General features: G+C 36.0%; 1 protein-coding gene across 23 annotated transcripts in view; it reads left to right on the top strand.

Moving 5' to 3' along the window:
• Nucleotides 1-21,717, top strand: part of PLEKHA5 (pleckstrin homology domain containing A5) — a 159,674-nt gene extending 137,957 nt beyond the window's left edge. For 5 of the 23 annotated variants that reach the window (XM_061444629.1, XM_061444625.1, XM_061444622.1 and 2 more), the window contains 15 exons: nt 1,463-1,525; nt 2,639-2,719; nt 2,854-3,003; nt 4,314-4,415; nt 5,532-5,643; nt 5,878-5,924; nt 6,881-7,069; nt 7,633-7,750; nt 10,011-10,126; nt 11,447-11,656; nt 14,165-14,323; nt 15,659-15,786; nt 16,605-16,750; nt 17,900-17,984; nt 20,839-21,717. In XM_061444629.1, coding sequence (XP_061300613.1) covers nt 1,463-1,525; nt 2,639-2,719; nt 2,854-3,003; nt 4,314-4,415; nt 5,532-5,643; nt 5,878-5,924; nt 6,881-7,069; nt 7,633-7,750; nt 10,011-10,126; nt 11,447-11,656; nt 14,165-14,323; nt 15,659-15,786; nt 16,605-16,750; nt 17,900-17,984; nt 20,839-20,857 — 1,725 coding nt within the window. In that variant the 3' untranslated portion in view covers nt 20,858-21,717. Of the gene's footprint in view, nt 1-1,462; nt 1,526-2,638; nt 2,720-2,853; nt 3,004-4,313; nt 4,416-5,531; nt 5,644-5,877; nt 5,925-6,880; nt 7,070-7,632; nt 7,751-10,010; nt 10,127-11,446; nt 11,657-14,164; nt 14,324-15,658; nt 15,787-16,604; nt 16,751-17,899; nt 18,005-20,838 lie in introns of those variants that run through there. The other 18 variants (XM_061444631.1, XM_061444630.1, XM_061444628.1 and 15 more) reach the window with 8 other exon arrangements.
• Nucleotides 21,718-22,939: the final 1,222 nt, after the last annotated feature.

The following is a 22,939-nucleotide window of genomic DNA, read 5'->3' as shown; positions in this document are numbered from 1 at the left end:
TGGGAAGATGTGTTATGTATTTATCCAATAGGGGATAATCTTTCTTCTGTAAAATCTTCCTGTTGTGAAATATAACTAGGGTTTTTTTCTGTAAGTTAAAGACATTTGGCCATGTTTATGAGTTTTTTTTAATATTTCCATTCCTCATTTTTCTCTCATTGTGGTAAAATCAACAGTTAAAAAACACAACTCCACACAATAGTAGGAGTTTAAATAGATTTCTTAATTTTTGTGACATTCATAAGGTGCAAAAGTGCTGTGGCTTTTTTCATACTCCCAACGTTCATTTTCATGAAATGTCCATTTCAAAGCAAGTTACTATGTGGTTTTAATACACTATACATACTTTTAAATTGTCACCAGGTGCATTTGCATGAAGTATGTGGACATAATGTCTTGAAATGAAACACTTAAGTTGAAGATTTACTGTATGTTTGGAATGCTTGTCTGATTAACCCTTCCCTAGTCCTTTTGTTTATAAGTGTCTTTTAACATGGACTTGTGTTCTATAGACTTTCTTGCACTGTTGAGTCATGATGACCTAATTATGACAGATACTTGAAAGGAAAGCATCTATGTTGGGACTCAGTGACAACGTGTTTTTAATTAAGTTGAATATGAAGGCCGATAGTGGTATGCCAATACTTGTGTAGGACATTAAATAGTTACTGTATGTGACAGTCCGTTCTAAAATGGGGAGCTGCTCTTTTTCATGTAAAATGTTTTTAAATCTTGTTATTGGCCAGTTCAGAGACTGAAAGAGTTAAGAACTCAATGTTAGGAGCTGTATGAAAGTAGTTTGAGGATACCTCATATGCTGACTGGCATGAGGGCTCAAGTTTTCCTAAGTCCAAAGATAGAATAGAAGGGCATCTGTTTATGGCGTTTCTGGTAATACTCTGTTGGAGGTGAGGATATCCATAGGAAAAAGTAGGCAGAAGGGTGTTTGGTGGCACTTATTTGGCATATGTCTGTAACAAAATATTTTATACATATTTTGTATACTTAGGTCATCTTGTTCTGATTTCAGATTCATATCAGAATATCCTTCTTGTGGATACACTTGACTTTAGTGGGCCTAGAACAGTTAATTCCAAGTAGAATGGGCCCCTGTATTTAGAATGCGCAGAAGAAAACTTACATAATATGTCTAGGTGTACTCTGGTAGTTTCATCTTCCTACATAATCCATGTTTGACTGAGTTAGTTACACATCTTTGAAAATCCAGTTTGCATTAGAAACGTAGCCTGTTAAGTTAATGCAACTTTCTACTGACAGTATGCTTGACATTCCATTTTCTTATCTTCATTAATGTATATTGGCTAAAAATATCTTGTTCTATGTGGTATGTTTGACTTTCAAGCAAAAGGTGATTTCTGTATTAAAACTCTTAAGCTGAATGGTAGTTTCATTTTCATAGTCCAATTAAGTTGTTTTATGGCAATATTATTCTTCCTTATAGTTAACACAAGAAGAATGTAGGGGTACACTATACAAATATAGAACTGAAGAGCTGGATATTGATGTAAGTTATTTGTATTTCTTCTTCCTTGGGAATGTTGGTATTTGTCTCTTTCTTTTGATAATAATATCCCCCTTGACTTTTGGGTTTGAAACTCACTTCGTATAGTTACCAACAGAAATTGCTCTGTGAAATTGAGGTGCATAAGACTGTTTTTATAATAACCTTTAACTTGCAGGAAGTATTACATTTTAGGCTGAACTCTCAAATATTATATGTGTTAAAAGGTAAATTGCTGCTAGAAAGGAATTAATTACTTTACCAGGGAAGAACGCAGTTGTAGTTCAGTTATATGCATGAGATGTAATTTCTCAGGAAATATGACTGATATTCCAAAACTGAAATTTGTCATGGGTAATTACCATTCAGGGTATTGGGTTGCTAGTTATAAAAGAAAAGGGGTTTGGTGAAAATTGGTGGTGAAACATACATACATATAGTCATACTGTATATACATACATATACGTGCCTAGTCATGCTTGAACAATGAAACTAAGAGTAGACATGGGCATGCTGTCTCAAGTAAAAAGGAAAGCAGGATTCCAGTGTTATCTTAGAGCTAAAAAGTCAGAGTAGTACTAATTGGATGAAAAAGGTTATTTAAAAACAAAACTCAAATTTGTTAGAGTGCACTGGATAGTTACTTGCTCAAACTGGAGTTGGAGTGGAACAGTTTTAGTCATAGCCAAGCCTCTGTCAGAGCCAAAACAGAGCAGAGCATGGCTGATACTAGTAACTAACTATTAAAAACTACAATCTGAAATCATGGGAAACACTGTTAATGCATACAATATTCTTTGTAATACTGAGGAATATGTAAAGTCAAACAGTATTTAATACCTATTATTTAATTGTAGAGATTAGCTGTAGAATAATAAAATATGTTTTAAGCAATGCTGTTTCAAGTTATAACAACACTTATTTCATAGTAGCTTAAGAGGGTTTCTTAAGGTTAATTTGAAAGTGCAAGACTGATGGCTTCATAGTTTTAGAATTCATATTTTGTGGTAATAACATTTTATATAGCTACATGTAAGGATTTATCAAGTTACATTTTGATTACTGAAGATGTTAAAAATTAAATCCTAATTGCGGTAATTTTCTGTTATTTACTAGGCTAAGCTTAGCCATTTATGTGAACAAGATAAAGTTGTACAAGCACTGGAGGAGAAGCTTCAACAGCTACACAAGGAGAAAGTAGGACAATTGTATTTATTACCTAAAGTGGATGTTATTTTACATGCTTATTATCAGAACATTGATAACTGAAATAAAATGAAAATCAGCCCAGTGATGCAGAACATTAAAAATAATTCTTTTTATTATAATAGTACACGCTTGAGCAGGCTTTGCTATCAGCAAGTCAGGAGATAGAAATGAATGCAGATAATCCTGCAGCCATTCAAAATGTAGTCTTACAGAGAGATGACTTGCAGAACGGACTACTTAGCACTTGTCGAGAAGTATCCCGAGCTACTGCAGTAAGTAATACATTCTTGTTTGTAAAACTCAGTGAAGTGTGAAATGATTGTCTTCATGCTCACATTCTTAATTGGGTTGTCTTTGGTTATTTGCATTACCTTCCAACAAAACTCAGTTGTCTTTTACTTGCTTGTGTTTTTGTCAAAGGCAGGTGGAATGTGATCTTCTCACCATATTCATCAAGTAGTCTTTCTTCTTTCTCCCTTTCCCCTCCTCCCCCTTCCCTCCCACCACGAATGAGTTTAATTGGTTTTCATATTTATAATAAGAAAAAATAATTACAGAAGAAATAAATAATGCAAATAAGCCATTTTTTGTAATGACAAAATAGTAGCAAGCACAAACTTTTAGCAGATATTCTGTCAGATAGGTGACATATTTTTAGTAAAAGCAGTTGCGGGATGAAAAGAAAGAAAGGGAATTGCTATTTACTGGCCTTTTCCACCTCATGGTGGTTTCTACACTGAAATGACAAGGCGAGGAATCTTTTTGCCTACACGTATACATCCAAGAAGGTATTTCAGTGTCAAATTCCAGTAGTTTGTTCTGGTGCAATTGATACAACATAGGCACTGAAATGCTGGTTTTAGTCTGAACATTAGACTACATGGTAAAAGGAATTTGTTAGACAAGGAAAACAGAATCAGGGAAAGGAAATCCTCATGATATACTTTCCCTCGTTAACTCTTTAATTTATGCTAAATTGAGTGAATTGCTTGATGTAGGCTTCAAAAGTGAGTGAGCAGAGTTGACCTCAAAGAAGATTTTCTTTTTGCACCTTCTCCCTTCTGGCATTTGTAGTTTCACATATGTAAAATAATGGTGTATTAGTAGGCCTGAAGCATTCACTGGTAAGTCACCCAACCCTGCCTCCTGGCAGGGTTGGGTGACTTACATTTGCCTTGCATAATGCATTGCGTATACATGCACATGCTGTGCACTCACACATACGTATTCTATGTGATAAAAGAGACAAATTTGCATCCATTTTTGTGGGTTTTCTGCCTCAGTGGAAGAGCAGCTTAAGACCCACCTGCCTGCTTGACTACACTGACATATTTTGAAGATTTTGCCCCTGCCTATCTTTTTTTTTGTTTGTGAAAAGACAAAATCCTGTTTGTTTGAATTCCATTCAGGATGATTAGAAAATCAGAAAGCTGTTTAAACATTGCATTCTCTAAAATACGTATTTATTTATTGCTGATACCAATTTATCCATTATTTCTAGAAATTTCATGCCACTGAATAAAGAAAAATAGTATATTTGAATGTGCATATGTAATTCTTTACTTTTGTCATATAATTTTAGGAACTGGAAAGAGCTTGGAGAGAATATGATAAATTGGAGTATGATGTTACTGTAACAAGGAACCATATGCAGGACCAACTTGATCGGCTTGGAGAAATTCAGGTGTGGCACAGGTCTTAAAGTACACTTAAGTCACTAATTTTCTAATTTTCTGTGATTATGTTTAAAAACTGCACAAATGAAAAAAAAAGGTGGTGCATTAACTTACAGAGTATAAAAGAAATAAAAAGTATGTAAGTTCTGAGATCTTCAGATTTTTTTTTTTTTTTTTTTTAATTTATTTATTCATTTTGAAGTTTATAGCACTGGTTTTCCTGTGTCTGGAAGCCTCCTCTTTCTGTTTCAGTATTTCAGGATCCAAAGTAGGGTATGTTCCTCAGACCTTAGTTGCTATGACAGTCATATTAAATCTTCACACAAATCTTTCCACTTAACTGGATATTTTAAAATGTAATTAAATCATTCTATGACAATAAATTATAATAAAAATATTCTAGGCATTGCTTCAGGTCTTACATATCAAGACTTCTGATGTGTATCTTATTTCCTTGCTGTTCTGTGGAGGATTGGACAGTTAATGTAAGTTCTGAATTTGTAAGATCTTTGAGACACCCCACACACATGCACAGAGATGTGCATACATTATCTGGAATAAGCAGATGGGTGTGGTCCGTGCTGGGAGGCATTAAAGGCTATTTGCTCCAGGGATTGATTTTCTATGCAGCTATGAAAGAGAGATTACAAGGAAGCCCAAGAGCTGAGAAATTTGTGTTCTGCGGTCCGAAGTATGCATGACCGTGAATGCAAATAGGCCTGCATTTTATATGCTAGTATGCAAACACCATGTTCATCTCCACCTATTTTAGGGTTGGAACTGATGATTCCTTTTCTCTTGTTGTATGCAGGTCTCCTGTGCAAAGTTTGCTCGGGTTTTCTTTGGAGACAGTAGATAGAATACTATTCATCAGTGGAGTTTGAACTAGGAAATTGCTGTTGAATTGACTGACACATGATGAAATTAGTTCTTCTTACCTTTTTGTTTCTGACAGTATTTGAATGTTGCACTTTTATGGGAAAGGAGAGTGTCATTACTGTGTTTTATGGGGAATGATATGCAGTGTAGTCTAAAGAAAGAAAAGATTTTCTGTTTGGTTTTTCTTTTCTGCTTGCAGTGGTACTCCAATTTATTTCCTATATGTGCTGTTTATTTATTGGCAGACTGAGTCAGCAGGGATACAGCGTGCTCAGATTCAGAAGGAACTGTGGAGAATTCAAGATGTCATGGAGGGTTTAAGTAAACATAAACAGCAAAGAAGCTGTTCAGAGGCAGGTAAGCTGGTTGTTTTTGTATTGCAGGAAGTGAAATTAGATCATCTACATTTTTAAAGGACAAGCTCCATAGTTGCTTTTATATGTGTGAAAAAACGATACAGTTTGCTGAGAAAGGAAGTTGATGCATTGTGTATTTGTTTGATAGCAGTAGGTTATAGTTCAGATTTTAGAAGCTGTTTATTGAAAACAATTTTTCTTTTTCTTTCTATACATCTTCCCCTCCCCCAAACAGGCATCATGGGATCAAGGGCATTTGCAGCTATTAAATACAAAAATGAGGTATGGTTTTAGCATATTTACCATTTTTAGCATCACTGAATTTCTGATATGCCTATAATAAAAACTAACATTATTATAATTGTTTTAAGGATATCTGAAATATTTATTCTGTCTGTTTCTGTGGAAATACTGCATTATGAATTAGTTTTAGGGGCTTATATCTCCACTAGTAATTCTAACACTTTCATTTGTTCCGTGTATTTGTTCTTTATATTCTCACTGGTATGTTTCTCTTTTCCATTTCTCACCTTTTCCTCTCCCTAGGCTCTTCCCTAGAAATATAAACCCCTATTTATGGATTTTTTTTCTACCCACCATACTTTTAATGGGAAGAAAGACATTGCTTTATATGTTGATGCACATACCAAGCCTGGTTCTCAGATGGCCAGAGCACTCACAAGAACAGCTAAAACTGTGGGAGCTCCCAAATGTTCAATTCCTCTGAAAATCTGGCTACAAGTTACAGTTTTAAAGGGACATTGTCATGGTTATCTAAAATGTCTGCAAGGTACATCTGGCTTACAGAACTTTCTAAAAGCCTAATCCATGTAAAAATCTTTAAAAAGATATTGAATTTAATTTTTAAAAGAATGATACAGAATGTTCATATGTGGCCAACAGAAAGGGCAGGTGTTAGAACTGAAAATCCTGAGAAGCTGAATAATGAAACTATTGAAGTATTTCAGTCCAGGTGGTGCTAATAAAATAAAAAGCAACCAAATGAGCAAAACAATCCAAAGAAACCTGAAGAAACTAAAGCTGTCTTGGCCTTCTTTCTTGGGCGGGGGAGGAGAGGCTGGTTGGGTTTTTGTTTGTTTATTTTTGGTGTGACATTGTCCCTTTAATTCCAAAATCTATAGCTGGCATAGCTATGGTAATATATTTTTCTCTTTAAGTTATAAATAATTGTAACAGGTGTGCACATCTAAATAAGGTGACTATTCTACAATCTTTAGGAAGAGGAAGTAGTCCCACCTCGTCCTCCACTCCCTCGGTCCTATGACTTTACAGAGCATCCTCCCATAATCCCCCCTCTGCCCAGTGATAGCAGCTCCTTGCTCTGTTATAGCAGGGGCCCTGTACATCTGCCAGAAGAAAAGAAGATTCACCAAGTTCAAGGATATCAGAGAAATGGATCTTACTGTGTAAGTGGCTTAAATTGCCACATTGTTCTTGAAGCATCCCCCTTTGTTTGCACAGTCACAATTTTTTTATTTTGTCATTGGCTACTTTTTTGTTACGTTTTTACCTTTGTTTACTTGCTTTAATTTCTAACTCCATCATTTGCTCTTCACATTTTGCTGTCATATATTCTGTGCATACGTAAAATGTCTTAAGACTTAAATGCTTGTATCTGAGTACATTTCAGCAGATTCTTCTGCTCACAGGTTCTTACAGAACTCTAGGCTCAGAATCAGTTTTTGCTGAAGCCTTATACCAGTTTGTTTCCTAAAGATCATGTTAAAAGGGAGGACGAGGGAAACCCCCTCCACATTTTTGTGGCAGTTTTTTTTCTGTAATTTCTGAAAGTCTGCAAATGTTGTTACTATAATCAACTACAAAGAAATTCTGCTGCAATGGCACTTGAACAATCAAACATTCTTAAAGTGAGAGCAGAGCTGTCGCAAAGTAACTGTTTTGAGTCTTAAGACATAAATGTTTGTGAAAAAATGCCTGTTTATTTATCTCATAACTTGTCATTCCTCAGGGTCCTGATTATAGGCTTTATAAGAGTGAACCAGAGTTAACTACAGTAGCAGAAGTGGATGAGTCTAATGGCGAAGAAAAGACAGAACAAATTTCAGAATCAGAATCTGCTGCTAAAGGTTTGTCTCCAGGCACAGTGTTTACAACCTTTCAGCCTTTTCACAACGAATACAAAGCTTTAACTGTGTTACGGAAGCTATATCATCTTCCGTATTTTTGTAGCCTGTCCCTTTCTTAATGTGATGAAAGAGCTTCCAGATAAAATAATGATTTAATTACATGACGAGAAAGATTTCAGTCAATTACACTGCAGAAAAATCAAACATTACACTCACCAACAACCCTGAAATCCTTATTGACACCATGTCTAATCACATCACTCACATTCCCCACACACCATTCCCTTGAACAATTACCCATTTTATGTTCTTGCCCTTGAACAATTACTCAGTTTTTGAATCAAACTCCCAATGTTATGTCGCTGGAACGTCCAAAAAGGCAGCACCACAGAATTTTCAGGCTCTCATAAGGCAGGGAAACAATGTCTTTTTCTTTTTTTAATCTTGTAATTGTTGAATTGCCTTCTGTCCTCTGATATAATAGGAATAATGATCACGACCTTGGAGTGTACAGACAATAAAGGTCTTTGCAATTGGTAAATGCTTTAGATTCTTCTCTTCATCTAGCTTCTATAAAAGCAACTAATTGCTTGGTAGAGTCTTTTACCAGGAAGTGGTTCTCAATTCTGTTTGTTAAAACACACAGAATAGTTTGTTAAAGGTGACTTCAGGAAAAGCACTTGAGCACCTCCCCAAAACCATATTAAGAGCTTTTAGAAAAAGTAACTAAACTTACCCATTTTTTATACCATAACAGTTGATGTTTTCAGTGCCAGCAGGATCACTGCCTTCTGTTCTGGTAGCTGGACTAAGTATGCCCATAGCAGGCTGGTGCAACAGTACCAGAATTGAGCAAGAATTATGATCGTATAAGGATATTATTTTCATCAGAATGGTAACAGAGGCTTTTAAAAGTAAATTAGCAAACAGTTTGGGTGTGAACAATGAGAATGGCCCTGTGATTTAATTAAGCTTGCACTTACCAGACAGTTAGACAATTCAAATTCACTGTGGTATTTGCTGAGGTGTAATATTCACTTAAGATAGATAGTAAATTTATTTTACCTTGGTGGTGAAAGACACAAGGCTTAGCCTGAGATATGCTAATCATCAGCCACCTAAATTGAGGAAGTTGCCCTTCTGACAACAGGCCTAGTTTATTGATTTGTGGTGTTTCAGATTATTTAGAGTAATTTATGGCAAGAGGAAGAGTAATTATCACAATATAAGAAAGCCTATGCTGATTGTATAAAAAGCGAACCAATGCTTTTTGAGCAGCCCAGTCTGTTTTCTATCTTCTTCTGTAAAGACAGAAATAATTTTATTATGTCCATTTGTAGAAAAACAGTCCTCAGTGAGGGAAGGCAATAATACAAATTACTCTAATATAAATAATATTTAGGGACAGGGAAGAGAATAGCTGCAGCAGTAGCAAGCAGCAAGAGACTTTTTTATCTTCTTAAACAACAGAGTGTATCTGGTTTATCATAGCTGTGCTTTATCATCTGGCCCAGGCTTTTCAGCATGTGAATTTCCGAACTGGTATGTCTTGTTCTGAGCATTCATTTATATTAACAATTCCCTGCAGTAGGAAAAATATAACCATTCCTGGTTGGTTGGGATTTTGTATAGTCCATATGCCATTACAACTGCATGGTGTTTCAACAAACATTTTTATGCCATTCTGTCCTAACAGTTTATAAGGTGGAAAGGGAACAAACTGAGGCAGCTCCTCTCTACAATTTTTCTTTCTTACTGTTTGGGGGTGGCTCTAAAAATTAGTAGATTTCAGAGGAAATTTAAAACTGTTTTTCTAGTTTGTTGTGCACATTATTCTACTAGACACTTGTCATATCAGCCCTTTCCCTCTCTTTTCAAAAGTCAACAAAGAGAAATGTTTTAATGGGACAATGTAAACTAACCCTTACAGCTGTCTTCGAGCATAATGTTTATGACCTGAGTGGTACATAAAGGTGACACAAAAAGAAAACAGAGTTCTGCTGTATCTTATGTCTGTCGGAGACCCAAACTTTTGCTTTGTAGTTTTCGTTTTGAATGATGTATTTGGCATTTAAGTACCTCCAGACTGTTTTGTTAGCCTCAGGCTAGGGACTAGTCATCTGCCTGTGCACCTTAACAGAGGTGATAGTTAGGCATTAAGATCTTTGAGGTCTTTTGAACAGTAGTTTCCAAGGCTGACAAGACATATTTCCTAGAAAACAAGAAACTGTCTTGGCAATGTTGCTTTACTGTTTCACAGGCTCACATTTTCCTGTGGGAGTTGTACCGCCCAGAACCAAATCACCGACGCCAGAGTCTTCAACAATAGCCTCCTATGTCACTTTGAGGAAGAGTAAGAAGATAGAGCTAAGAACGGTACTTCAAAATAACTTTTGACCATTGATGGATAGTGATGTGTCATTTCTAAGTTTAATTTCTGTAGTTGCTTCTAAAGTTGTAATTTTAATATTCTTTGCAAAATAGTCACTGTTATAAAAATACAATATACTAGGTTAATGGAGACAGCTGCAGAAAGAATGACAAAGTTACAAAGCTTGTGTACGTTGAACTGCATAGAGACACTCAGACTGGGCAAGAAGTAAGTGGTAATGGTAAATCTAAGCTACTGAAGTTCTGGCATGAGTCGAAAGGACAGGAAGCAGATTAAAACTTGCGAGGAGTTGTTTTTGGCTTCTGGGGAAACTTAACAGCGCCTGTTTAAAATACTGTCTTTATTTCATTACTAAAATGATTTGGGAAATACCTAAAATAGCCAGAAAATAAGGATACAAGAAGCAATATGTGGGTAATACGCCTGAAATTTCAGATTACAGAGTCCCGTAGTCTCCGGGTTGAAAACAGGTGTTAAAATCTAGTTCATGCAAAAGGGAGGAAAACTTCTGCCATAGTTACAGCATGAATAAAAGAAGTTGTAGGAAGAATGGGGGAGGAGAGAGAAACTCCCAGGCTGTTGACTGGAGAAAGAATGCCACTTCTCAGAAGTGAAATCAGTTACTGTGAATGTGCTGAATGCAGCTAATTAGCCCAAAGTAATTGTTTGTTTGTTTGTTTGTGTCTTACAAAGTACAGCTCTATCTGAAAGTTACTGAATTTCAAGAACAGAGTAGATATAGTGATAGCTGTTGTTTTGTGAATAATACAATGCTTAGAATTACGCATTTTTCATTGGTGATGAATTCACTTTGTTTCAGCCTGCCCTTCCCGTTAAATGATGCCCAGCTGTAGTTTTTCCTGAAATAAAAAGCAGAAATCACTGTTAGACCAACTGATAAAAACATCCTGGATCATTAAATTTTTATTATGTTTCTGTCTCAGTCGAGTAACTTGTGTTTGTCTGTTGCATAATGTCTGGTAAATAGTTTCAACTTGATAGGTTGGCTTTGAGAGAGCATGTACCATTCTTCTAATGTTTATCATTGATGGTGGTAATGTCAGTGTTCAAATAAGTAAATTATTCCTTCCTTTTATTTTGAATTTCCGTGTTCATTTATTAATAACTGTTTCTTTCACTTTCTTCACATACGCAAGAGATCTTTAGATCTTTACTTCCCCGCTATTTTTCTGCCTTCTGGTAAATCATTAGGTGATCTTTGACAAGCTAAACAATTTAGAACCTTGCTTTTTAAATTCATATATATATATGTGTATATATATATATGTTTTCTCCCATTTAAGGAAAGACCAAGAAGTGCAGTGGAGCAGCTGTGTCTTGCAGAAAGCACACGCCCTCGAATGACTGTGGAGGAACAGATGGAAAGAATAAAGAGACACCAACAAGCTTGTCTGAGAGAGAAGAGAAAAGGACTCAATATTATTGGTGTTTCAGACCACTCTCCCTCACAGAGTTTGTCGTTTGTCAGAGATAATCCATTCAGATTGGCACAGGTGGGTCCCACATTACTCAAAAACCTCACTGCGTCCAGTTAAAAAAAATTAGTTTAAAAATTCTTCTTTCTCCAAAATTATATGATGCCACAGATGTCTATTTGAAACTGCTTGTATAGAGTAACAGTTACAATTCTCTGCCAGACATAAGAGAAAGGGAGATGACAATCTTCATGCTTATACCTTATGATGGTAGAAGTCATTTCTTTGTCTTTGGGGAAAATAAATAGTTCAAATCCACATATGTCTGATTATGCGTTGTGATGTTTGTTAACAGGGGGTTTTGTCAAATTTAGCAAACAACATGAAATTGCAATCTCTCTGACAAAAAGCAGTGTCAGGCAGGATCATGATTCGGTTGATGTATAAATTATTAAGATTGTTCTGCCATGTAATCTATTCAAAAATCTGTAACATTTTTAGGTAGGAATGTATGTTTATGATGATAGTTCTTAACTAGTGCTCTTTTGCTGTGGTGTTTTGAGCCCATAAATACATAAAACTAGAACCCTCCCTTTTGTTAAGGCAAAGAATTGAATTTATTAAAGGGTAATGGGTGAGGAGAGGTGAGGAAGATATAACTGCTTGTCATTAACCAGGAAATATTACCCTGCATATACATCTAAAAAAAACCCAAATCAAACAAAAAAAAAAACAAACCCAGGGCAATTGATGTTATACAGCCTACTGCTTTCTAACTGGTAAGAATTAGTTTTCTTTTTCAATAGTTTAATAAAGTTACTCTTTATTCTAAAAAAAAAAAAAAAAAAGAAAAGGAAAAAAAAAGAAAAAAAAACAACCACCAAAAAAAATCCTCTGGCATACTTCATGCTTTTTTTCTCAGACCATATTGCTGCTTTATTTTTATTTACTTTTTTTTTTTTCACTCCATGCCCTCTTTTATGTTTTTTAAGCATTTTAACATCTGATTTTCTAAAACCAGATTAAATACATTGCACTGTTGAAAAGCATATTTCCAAAGAGGTTTTAGGTTTGGTTTTTTTTCCCCTGAGCACGCTAAACTGCCTTCAGAGCTGTACAAACAACACCACAAATCAACAACACTGATCCCCAGAAGACACTGGATTCACGTTTTGCCTTTGCTTTAGAGCGTCTGTATTTGGGCTGACATCATGAATGTTATATATGAAGGGGGCTCCTGCAAATATTTTTGTGACTAACACTGCCTTTCTCAAGAAGAAGACGTGCAAAGCAAACCTTTGCAAATGTTTCTTTCTGTAGTTTTTACAGAGGTGTTTCAGCTTTACCATTTTCCTACGGTGTCATTTCATACCTTAAGGTGAGGAAACTACAGTTGTGTATTTGTCATACCTGGTTAGCCAGTACTTTGTGAGCAGAGTGGGGGAAACAGCCAAATCCTCTGTGCCAGCACTGCTTGCTACACAGAACTCAAAAGAAATTTGCTCATGTCAGCATGTTACTCAGTCTTCTTTGTGGGATCAGTGCTACGTGGATGAGATAAATTTATAGAATAAGTGAGAACGTGCCTGAATTGAACATTTAGCTAGTAGTCCATGCTACAAAATCACTCTTTCTATCAAAACTTTAATTCTTCCAGAGTGCTATTTGGCAAAAAGCCCCAAGATGAGGTATTACAATGCAGTAATAGCTCTTATTTTTAAAAGCATAATTTATATGCCTATTGATTCCTATACACAAAAATGGTGCAATAGCATTAACTGCTGAAAGTCTATTTTCAGCTGGGGTTTGGTTATTTAAGAACTGGAGGAAAAAAATACTATTTCACAAGCAGCCTACTGTGTAATTTTTAAATCATTACCAATATACAAAAGGATGCTGCTTCACAATTGTTATTGTTTGGGAGAAGTGTATAATATGGGTGCATACTTTTGTTAGGAAAGTAAAGATTTGTGAACTGACTTATATGGAATTTTCTCTTAACAGACTGCTTGTGCTAAATCACAGGAGTTCAGCCACAAGATTTACTGCTTTCCTGGCCCCCGTTTTTCTCAGCCCTCGTGCTTAGTTTGATAAGATTTACATGAGCCTCACTCACTTCAGTTGGGTTTGCTGCTCTGCCAAGATGCGCAGTTCATGATCTTAAGTCACCTCTACCATCGTTCCTCAAAAATTTTACATCAAATTAACCTCTGTGCAGTGGATATTTTTTGAAAAATCAGTGCTTACGAACACAAATAAGAACATTACTGAGCCAGCGTGTGACTGAGTTAAATACGAATGAAATCTCAGAAGACAAAGGTGACTAGTAGTAATGCTGGAGATTGGAGGGGCAGGCAGGTGCAGAAAGTACAATATTCTTGCAGAGAAAACAATTGTTAGACTGAACTCTTCTGAAAGGTACAAAAAAGTTCTTAGCAATTTCCATTTTCTTTATTGCAGTGCAGTATACTTAGTTCTCTTTTTAAGTATTTTTTTTAATCACAGTCAGAGGACAGCACAAGACTCAAAACTGAAATTCTGATACCTTTTGTAAGAATACATCTGTGTGTCAATTTTGTTCCACAGAATCGAAAAAAGGATGATACAGTATCTAATAACATGAAGGAATTAGAGAGCACCAATAAAGAAAATCATTTGAAACAAAATAATGGAAGTCCTGGAGAAGAAACAGCGCATTTAAAACATGATGGAGAAAAAGTAAGTCATTTGGGTTTTACTAAAGAGGTACTAAACTGCCCCTTACTGAACTGTATGCATCAGCCTGTCTTGCAGCAGAAAAATTTTGAGTCACAGACAGCAGAGTATGGGAAATTGAACCTGTTCCTTTTCCTTGGAAGATTAAGATTTCTTTTTGGATATAATAAATACTCTATGGAGAAATACAGAATTGTATCAGATCTGTCTCTAGCTGATACATTGAATTTTTCTGTATAAGGTCTTCCTAAATTTCATTTCACTTAACTTTTCCTGTTACTGTCTTGATTGATTGGAAAAGTACAAATCTTTCTTTACTTCTCTGAAACAAACCTGATATTGATGCATCTTTAAATAATAATAAATAATGCATCTTTAAATAATAATCACTGCTGGTTCACTGCTTGTAATATCCCAATGTAGGATTTTTTTCAGTCATTTAATACAGCTGACTTTTTGTTTGGTTGCCTATAGTGCGTCAAATAGTTTAGGGGAAGCAGAATAAATGTGACACAACAACTTAGACATGGAAGCGGGCAGTAACTGTAGTTTGTACTATTTGGTCACTGGATTGATTTCTGTCTTGAAATAGTCTCAGACTCACTTGGCAGTGAGTTACCTTGGTATTTCTGGTACTAAAGTGCCCTGAACATACAGCAAAATCAGGCTGACTGTGGGGAATAGATTACTGGAGTTGTTTCTACATAATCATATCCTGCTCGTAGTTTAATAATTTTTTCAAATCTTGTGTAGAGGGTTTTTTCTTGTTTTCTATCCATATTCTTTAATTAATCATCCTTTGCTTTTCTTTTTCCTCACTCATTTTTCCTTTTGTTTTCCTGTTTTATATTTAGCTTTTCCTAAACATACATCTGATGGAGAATGATACAAAATCAGATAATTAACATCTATTGTTGTTATTTGAAAGCACTTTCTGTTGCAAGTCTGTAGCTTTGTTACGTATGCAAATGTTATAAAGGAAAATTATGTAAGACACTTATTGACTATATCCAGTCATACCTTTAAGAGCAGTATTCAGGCTTATCAGCAATATCAGTAGCTGGAATTTGTTGTCAGTGTGAAAAGGCATAGCATGAAAAAATAGGCAGGCTGCAATCCAGAGTTCAGAGAAGTTCTGGAAGTTATTAAGCCAAACCCTGTCCATTGGCTCTGGTATAAGGTTCAGGATAACTCTATTAACCTGAATGGTATTGATAAAAATTTCTTAGGTAATTCTGAGTTACTAAGTATACATGATGGCAAAATTTGTCTGTTAATAAAACTGTTTCCTGATACTGTATTTCTTATCTGCCATTCAGTGTGTGTTACAGCTTTCTGTTTCATGATTTCAATTTTTTTTTATAGCTGACAAAAACTGATGATCTTTTATCAGATGCACATGTTGTATCTGACTCAAAAGAAGTGAGTAATGAAGAGAAATCAGAAAAGGAAAAGAAAAATAAGTTGGAAGAAACACGTGATGGTGATATAAGGTAAAAATAAAACAAGATGTTCAGAGGCTATTTAAACTTGCACGCTGTATTTATTAGCTGAACGGACTGAGCAACTAATGAAATACTGCCTTAAATACTTAAAAGGTATATTCATACAGTTTTGAGTGGTTTACATATAGAGAAATCTAGTGAGAAACCCAACCACTGAAGGGGTTCAGTAAGAGGTGATGAGTTGGTCAGTAAAATAATATATGTTTTCAAGTATTGCCCCAGTTATAAACAGAATACTTCATAATTGTTGCTTTGGGATACAAAATGTATTTAGTAATGCCAGTTCAAGCTTTGTATCTGTTTATTATGAAAGCTTCTGCCAGGGGTTCCACAGCAAGCTCTTTACCACTGGTATTTAGGAGCAGCCTAAACAGCTTATTCTGTATCTCCTGCTTTAACTTCACTATTTTGGAGCACTGCAGAATTAGATTAACATTGTGCCTTGGATATTCCTCTCTAAGGATTTGTAATGGCAATGTAAGTTGCACTGCAGATTCTATGAGACTTTTTACATTAGGTCATAACTTTCTCACAGCACCCTTCAGCAAAATAGATATCACACAGTAAGAAACTGCAAGAGCATGTAAAGGAAAGGAATTCAATTTCCAGTATTTTCTGGGGTTTTTTAAGTCTAACTTTACAAGGAGAAGGGTTTCAAAATACGTGCTGACTTTACATTACACAGATTTGTAGGTTGCAACTGTTTTCTGTTAACAGAAGAAAATTAAATTGTAACTCCTATACTTAGTGGTTAACACCTGAAATTAAGTTAGAGCAAGTTCTAAACGCTGTGCTTTTTTAACCAGCTTGCAGAGTGTGACCACAGTTACAAACCACAAACCCCAAACCAGCTCAGAAGAAAGTGAAGTAGTTAGTGTGCAAGAACAAGAAGGAATTATGTCTTCATTTGAATTAGCAGCACAGTCTTCAAAAGGAAATAAGGCAACAGCAGGTATGGGAAAGAGTTTGACTAAAACATAACTTAAACAGTACGTATGTAAAACTTCATTTCGACTGTCTTTTGATGCTGTGAGACCCTTGTGAATTGAAAATGCTGAGCTAGTCTAGCTATCAAGTGTATGATTTTATAACATAGAGAAAAATATTTTCCCAATGGACAACTACAGAAATTCCAGTTTTGTGAGGTTTTAATGTAGGTTTTATGGTTGCATGTAATTCAGGGAGTTAAATAACTATTGCCAGAAATTGAGTCATACTGTAGCGGTTAGTTGGAACAAATCCTTCCCTATTCATCTTGTAGGACAGTGTTTCAGTCCTGGGTATGTATAGATTGTTTCCCCTTACCTCCTTGCAAATTGATGGCCCAAGATTGAGGAATCCTTGAGAGTTTCCAATGTATCTAGTAAATTTTGAACAAGCAAGCAAAAGACCCCAGTTTGGTCATGTTTCCAGGAATAAGAAAAGATGAAGAAACGGGGAAGACTAGCTGACTGGTAAAATGACTTTTGTGAACTACTTAGCAAGAAGAGAAGGCTGGAATAAAGCAAAATAGTTTGCAGAGATATTAAAAAAAAAAGGGGGGAGGGGATGTGAAGGAGGGGAGGAAGGAAGAAGATAGAATTTAAGACATCATTAGCATATTTGGTGATGGGAGCGTTTAAGTAAGCCAAATGGTTCAATTTATGTATATAAAAGGTGACATGAACCTGTGTAGTGCAGTCAGCAATCCTTTCCGTGACTTGATAATCAAAACCAGAACTTGTAAATACATTTTATATAGTACTCAGCAGAATAAAAAACGCTTATTTAATCTGAGCTGGGATATAAAGGTGGATCTGGGACTATCCTGACTAGTTAAATTTTACCTCCCTCTACCCCGCCACTTTGCAACATAAATTACACATCAACGTTCATGTGTCCGTTGTTTGTTCCTTTGGTGTTCTACTAGTCATTCACAGGTCTGAGTAATGGTCTTTCTTGAGAACAGCTGTGCTCTCCCCTGAAGTTGTGCTTATTGTGCTGATCAGATTTTTAAGTCTTTACTGTGTAACTTTCATTTGGTTCTGCTTATATTTATTATGGCTTGAAATCATGCCTTCCGTAACTTGTATTCTTATTTATCTTGCTGTATGACTCGCAGTGAAAAGTCTGCCTTCTTCACCAGAATCGTCACTGTCACCAGCTCCATCTACACAGAAACAGCTCACAGAAGGATCACATTTCATGTGTGTATAGTTACAGAGAAGTACGTCTTTCTTTTTGCACCCCTTGTGCCATTTTTTCTTATGTTTTTCTAAGTACATATGTTATAGTTATTTTTCTGAGAAACATCTGTAGACAATACTTGGCAAGACAAAGTTACCTGCAGTGCTGAATATAAACTAAACAGAAGACGGAACAAATACATGTATTGATTTGCTTGAAATAAATGTATTCTCTATCCAAATACAAAGAGAAAAGACTAATTGGCTTATCAAGCACATTCTCCACAACAGGCAAGATAATAGCCCTTTGAATTACTTGAGAGACCTAAGCTGTTACAATCAGATACCGAGATAAGGTATGAGCATCAGTGCTCAAGTGCAGATGAATCTTGATGCTTCTTCAGTCACGGTAACAGGCAACTAGAGCTAGTTAGTGATGCATAGGAGGCAATGGTTAATGTCCCAGCAGAGCTTGTGACTTAAACCATAGATGACTGAGGCATGACAAATAGAAGGGGAAAAAAAAAAAGAGAGTGGAAGAAATGTAACACATTTATTTACTATTTCTATAGGTAGTCCTACACAGCTGCTTCTTTGTCATAGGAGATGATTTCTTCTAGGAATCAAGCTAACATGAATTAGGCTAGATTTACGTGTTCCTGCCTGTGTTGTTACCCACTTAATAAATGGAAATGGAAATACAAGTAAGCATATTTGGTTTAAACATACAAGTGTTTAAAGAAACGAAGAGAATACCAATGAGAATGCTTCAGCACTTTACCAGCAGTTAAATCAATCCACATTTCTTTGTTGTCAGAAGTACCTATTTAAGTAAGCCTTCTACTAAAAGAATGAGCTTTGTTTCAATGGTAATGTTAAATGCCATAGCTAATGTAACTTAAGAAGACTTTAAAATTAAGAAAACTTCAAGATGTTTTCAGTCCTTTAGCATGAGGAGATCTGAAAATGCATTTTTTTGTTTACTGTCCTAATCTTCAAAACCAGGCTTTCATCTTTGCAAAATTAGGCTTATTATTCATCAGAGATGCCTTTCTTGTATAAACTGTGGGCAGGAAACTATTTATATTCTTTTAAAAATAGAAAAAAATGTATTCTAATCTTTTTCTCCTTTTAAGAGACTGTAAAATGCACTGTTCACATTCAGTACTGACACCTGTGTTGCTGACTTCCTGATGGGTGCAGTCTGCCATGATTAGATTTAGGTTGGACTTTTGTACTTCTATACTGAAGTTTTATTGCAGAACTGTTTGAAAAAGATAAGTGTGACTATTCAGTTTTTCTGGAAATGCTGCTTTATGTTAATGCTTTTCAGTTCCATTTTATAATACATGTGCATTTATCATACATCTTTTCAAGTAGGACAAATGTCATCCCATCATACCAGTTTCAGGTCAGTAGTGAAACTGAAACTGCACTAGTGAATTTTGTTTGTAGCCACAGCATGCCTGTTTTGAAAGGGGAAACAGCCCATAACTTCACCAGAAATTTATTACCAATTACATTAAGCTGCTGTCAGCTCTTGTCATCAGCTCCAACGGTCAGATCAGAAAATGCCTTTTTTTTTTTTTGAGGATTTATGCTAAAAACAAGGCTAGGAAAAATGAATCATTCTTACAGTGATCTGCTTTCTAACTTAGAATCATAGAAACACAGAATGGTTTAGGTTGGAAGGGACCTTTAAAGATCATCTAGTTCCAACCCCCTGCCACACGCAGGGACACCTTCCACTAGACCAGATTGCTCAAATCCATCAAATTCATGTTGTGACCTGAGTCTAATATACATAGATGTATGAAGCATAGTCTGCTTTCCTGCAGTGTTTATTGCCCCTTACCTTCTGGGGCTGTCATTGCTGTATTCCAGTGCTTTGTGCTTTACTGAAAGATAGGGGGTTTTAACATGCAAGAACTCAGTGTCTCTCAGATGCAAGAAATCCCGTGCAGAAAAGGGGACTTCAGAGCTGTGGGATCAGCCCTGCTCATATACAACCAAATTTTTCAGGCAGCATCTGGAAAATGTAGGGTAGATTTCAGAGAATAATGAGGTAATACCTATTTTTGGCTTTTATGGTCAATTAGTAAAATGATACTCCTGGCATGTTGCCAGGGGAATTCTGCATAGGAAACTGGTGGCACAAGATATTGTATGACTAAGGAAAAACCCATTAACACAAAGCTACTTTCATTGTCACGGCTCTTGCTTTGCCGAGACAAATCTGGATGTATACCACTAACATTGTTACATTTTAAGCATTACATTTACACTGAGTAATGGAGGGATAATGAAATTTTATACAGCACCTGGATTCAAACCTTAGAAACATTTTTACTAATGAACTGTTAAAAGCTATTTATAGAAGTCCTTTCAGCAGTTACCAAGATACAGCAAGCTCTTGGTTAGAGCACTCAAACTTCAGAACACCTTACAGCTACGCTGCCATTACAGAGTAGCAACTGAACAATACTGCATCCTCCTCAAACCATGCCTGTCATTTGTAGGAGCAGTTAGGGACCTCGTTGTTATTACTGGTTTTACATGAAGAATGTATGGAGGTGGCTGTGTACAACAGGGTAAAACTCTCAGAATAAGCAGACTTTCATACAAAGCTGTGTAAATCTGAAAAAAAAGCTGTTTTGCTTCTTGCTGTCAGTGTATCTTGAAGCAGTATTATTCATCAGGAAAACTGATTTTGGAAACAACTGATTTCTGAGGTACTTTTATTATGTTCTGCACATTGATAACTACTGGTAGGATGAGACCAGAAATTCCTTGCTGTATTTAATCCCAGGAATTGCTTTTCACAATATTCTGTTGTTGCTAAAATAGCATAACTTAATCTATGTCTGTCTTTCAGCACTAATGGCTTCTGTTGAAACAATTCATGCCTGAGATGTATGGACCTGGCCTATGGAAATATGAGAAGATATTGTACAGTATATTTTAAATCTATGAAATTCATAGTTCTGATGCTTTTGGCCGCAGAGCATCATTTTATCACTTCCTGGAAAATGTTTATTCCAAGAGAGCTTTAAATGGCCCACATGTACACTCAACAACCTTCAGATTGTTCTCCCGATACCAGCTTGCTGCTATGATTTCTGTGCACATAAAATAAAGGCTCTTTTAATGTGCAGCCTACAGTCAGAACTTTATTTGATAGTCTCCAGAATTTAATGTTCTTTTAATTATGGATCATATAAGTTTACTTTTTTGCTTCTTTTAGATGCATAACTCGGTTAATTTTACATACCACCACTAAACCTTGTTTTACACTTTTTAAACATTACAATTTATTGTTTTAACATTTTATTTGTAAGATTTTTATATATATATACATATAGATATATTTAAAATGTGCCATTTTTATTATTGCTTAGTAAAATATGTCCTGTTTCTGCTGTAATTATTTCTTGGTCAGGTTGCAATGTCAGCAGTTACTGCCACACCTCTGTCAACATATGCATTAATGTTAGTGGTTACTTTTTCCTCAATAAAATGGAGTGTAGGTATTTTGAGGTACTGGGCTTTTCCTTCATTGGGTTAGAGTGTGTACAGCAATAAGCAGGTTTTCAATCCAGTACTTAGTTTGTGTACAGATGTAATTATGTTCATTGTGTATATATTATACAATGAGCAAATAAGATGTAAGTATAAGAAGCCACTTATTGTTCAAATACGACTGTTCCTATCCCATTTCTTTTATATCATATTAAATAAATGTTGATGTTCTTAAGGACTTGTATGGTTAGTATTTCTTCCAGCAAACAGATGTCACACTGTGTTCCACCTTTTGATGTGGGGAATGCGACAATTCTTGTCTCATTGGCGACATCACCTGACGACCAGAGTAGCACTGAGAGACTCTTAAGAGATTCCAGTCTTCCTCTACAGGAAAGAATAAGGCTGCAACACAGAACAAAAAGACAACCCGAGACTGAGACACAAGAAATACAGGTTCAGCTCCTGACTCTGGCAGACTTGTATCATGAATAATCACTTAGTCATTCTGTACCTCCATTCCCTGCCTGTTTACTTGAGCGGTAATAGCTTGTCTTACTGGGGTGTGGCAGGTAGTAATTCAGTGTTTGCCAATAGTGAATGCTACATTCAATGGGGTTAAGGAGAGAGAAGTGGGATGATTCCTTGAGGATTTGACATCTGCAAAGCATCTCCCAGTAACTGAAAGAAAACCTGAAATAATTTGTCAAGTGTCATCACAGTACAGATGTTACTAGCTTTACTTTTCCATCCCACACAGCTGTTTGAATTTGCCCAAGACAAAAGAGGTTTAAAAGAGATTGATGAAAAGATTTAAGGAAAGCTTTTGAGTCTAGGATGTAGAGCTAAGAAATCTTTCAAAGGTTCAGGCAACTGCCATTTCCTTCAGTGAGTGTGTGTGCCATTAAGTGGCAAGGCAGGTTTCGTAAGATGACCGCTGGCTCTTTTTTTATCATAGAAATCATACCCTGTTCAAGTTAATACTGCTGTACTAGAGCCTATATAATTAACTGAGCTTTTCCACAGAGGCGTGCCTGAGATTGACACACAGTTTGAAATCAACTCTCTGTCATTGCTCCCCCGTAGGAGTTTGTGTTTCTTGTACTCTTCTGCCACTCTGAGCTCTACCTGTTCTTCCTCTTTTTGCCACAAAGACACAGAGTGCGCTGTCTGTTTACCTGTCGTTTTGCCATTTTCTTAGAAAAGTGGAGAACCAGGAAGCAGAATTTAGCAGCAGAGCTTGGAGAGTCATAGTGAAAGGCTTGGCTGAAGAAGATGAATCATGATGCAGGCAGACAGCATCCAGCTGAATGTCTGACCAAATTCCCTTTCTTCCTTTCTTGGAACTGCAGCCCCAGAGTGGTGCATTCTTCCATCCAAAACACAGAGCAAAGAGGAGGAATGTGATTTCATTTCTTACTGCTCAACCAGCTGAGGTTTAAGTTCAGTGGCATCAC

This window comes from Pezoporus flaviventris, unplaced genomic scaffold (assembly GCF_033815535.1).
Source record: "Pezoporus flaviventris isolate CSIRO_AGI_PZ_B2104156 unplaced genomic scaffold, CSIRO_AGI_Pfla_v1 ptg000002l, whole genome shotgun sequence".
Lineage (NCBI taxonomy): Eukaryota > Metazoa > Chordata > Aves > Psittaciformes > Psittacidae > Pezoporus > Pezoporus flaviventris.
The sequence above is the reverse complement of the archived record's forward strand: the minus strand, read 5'-3'. Positions and strand labels throughout refer to the sequence as shown.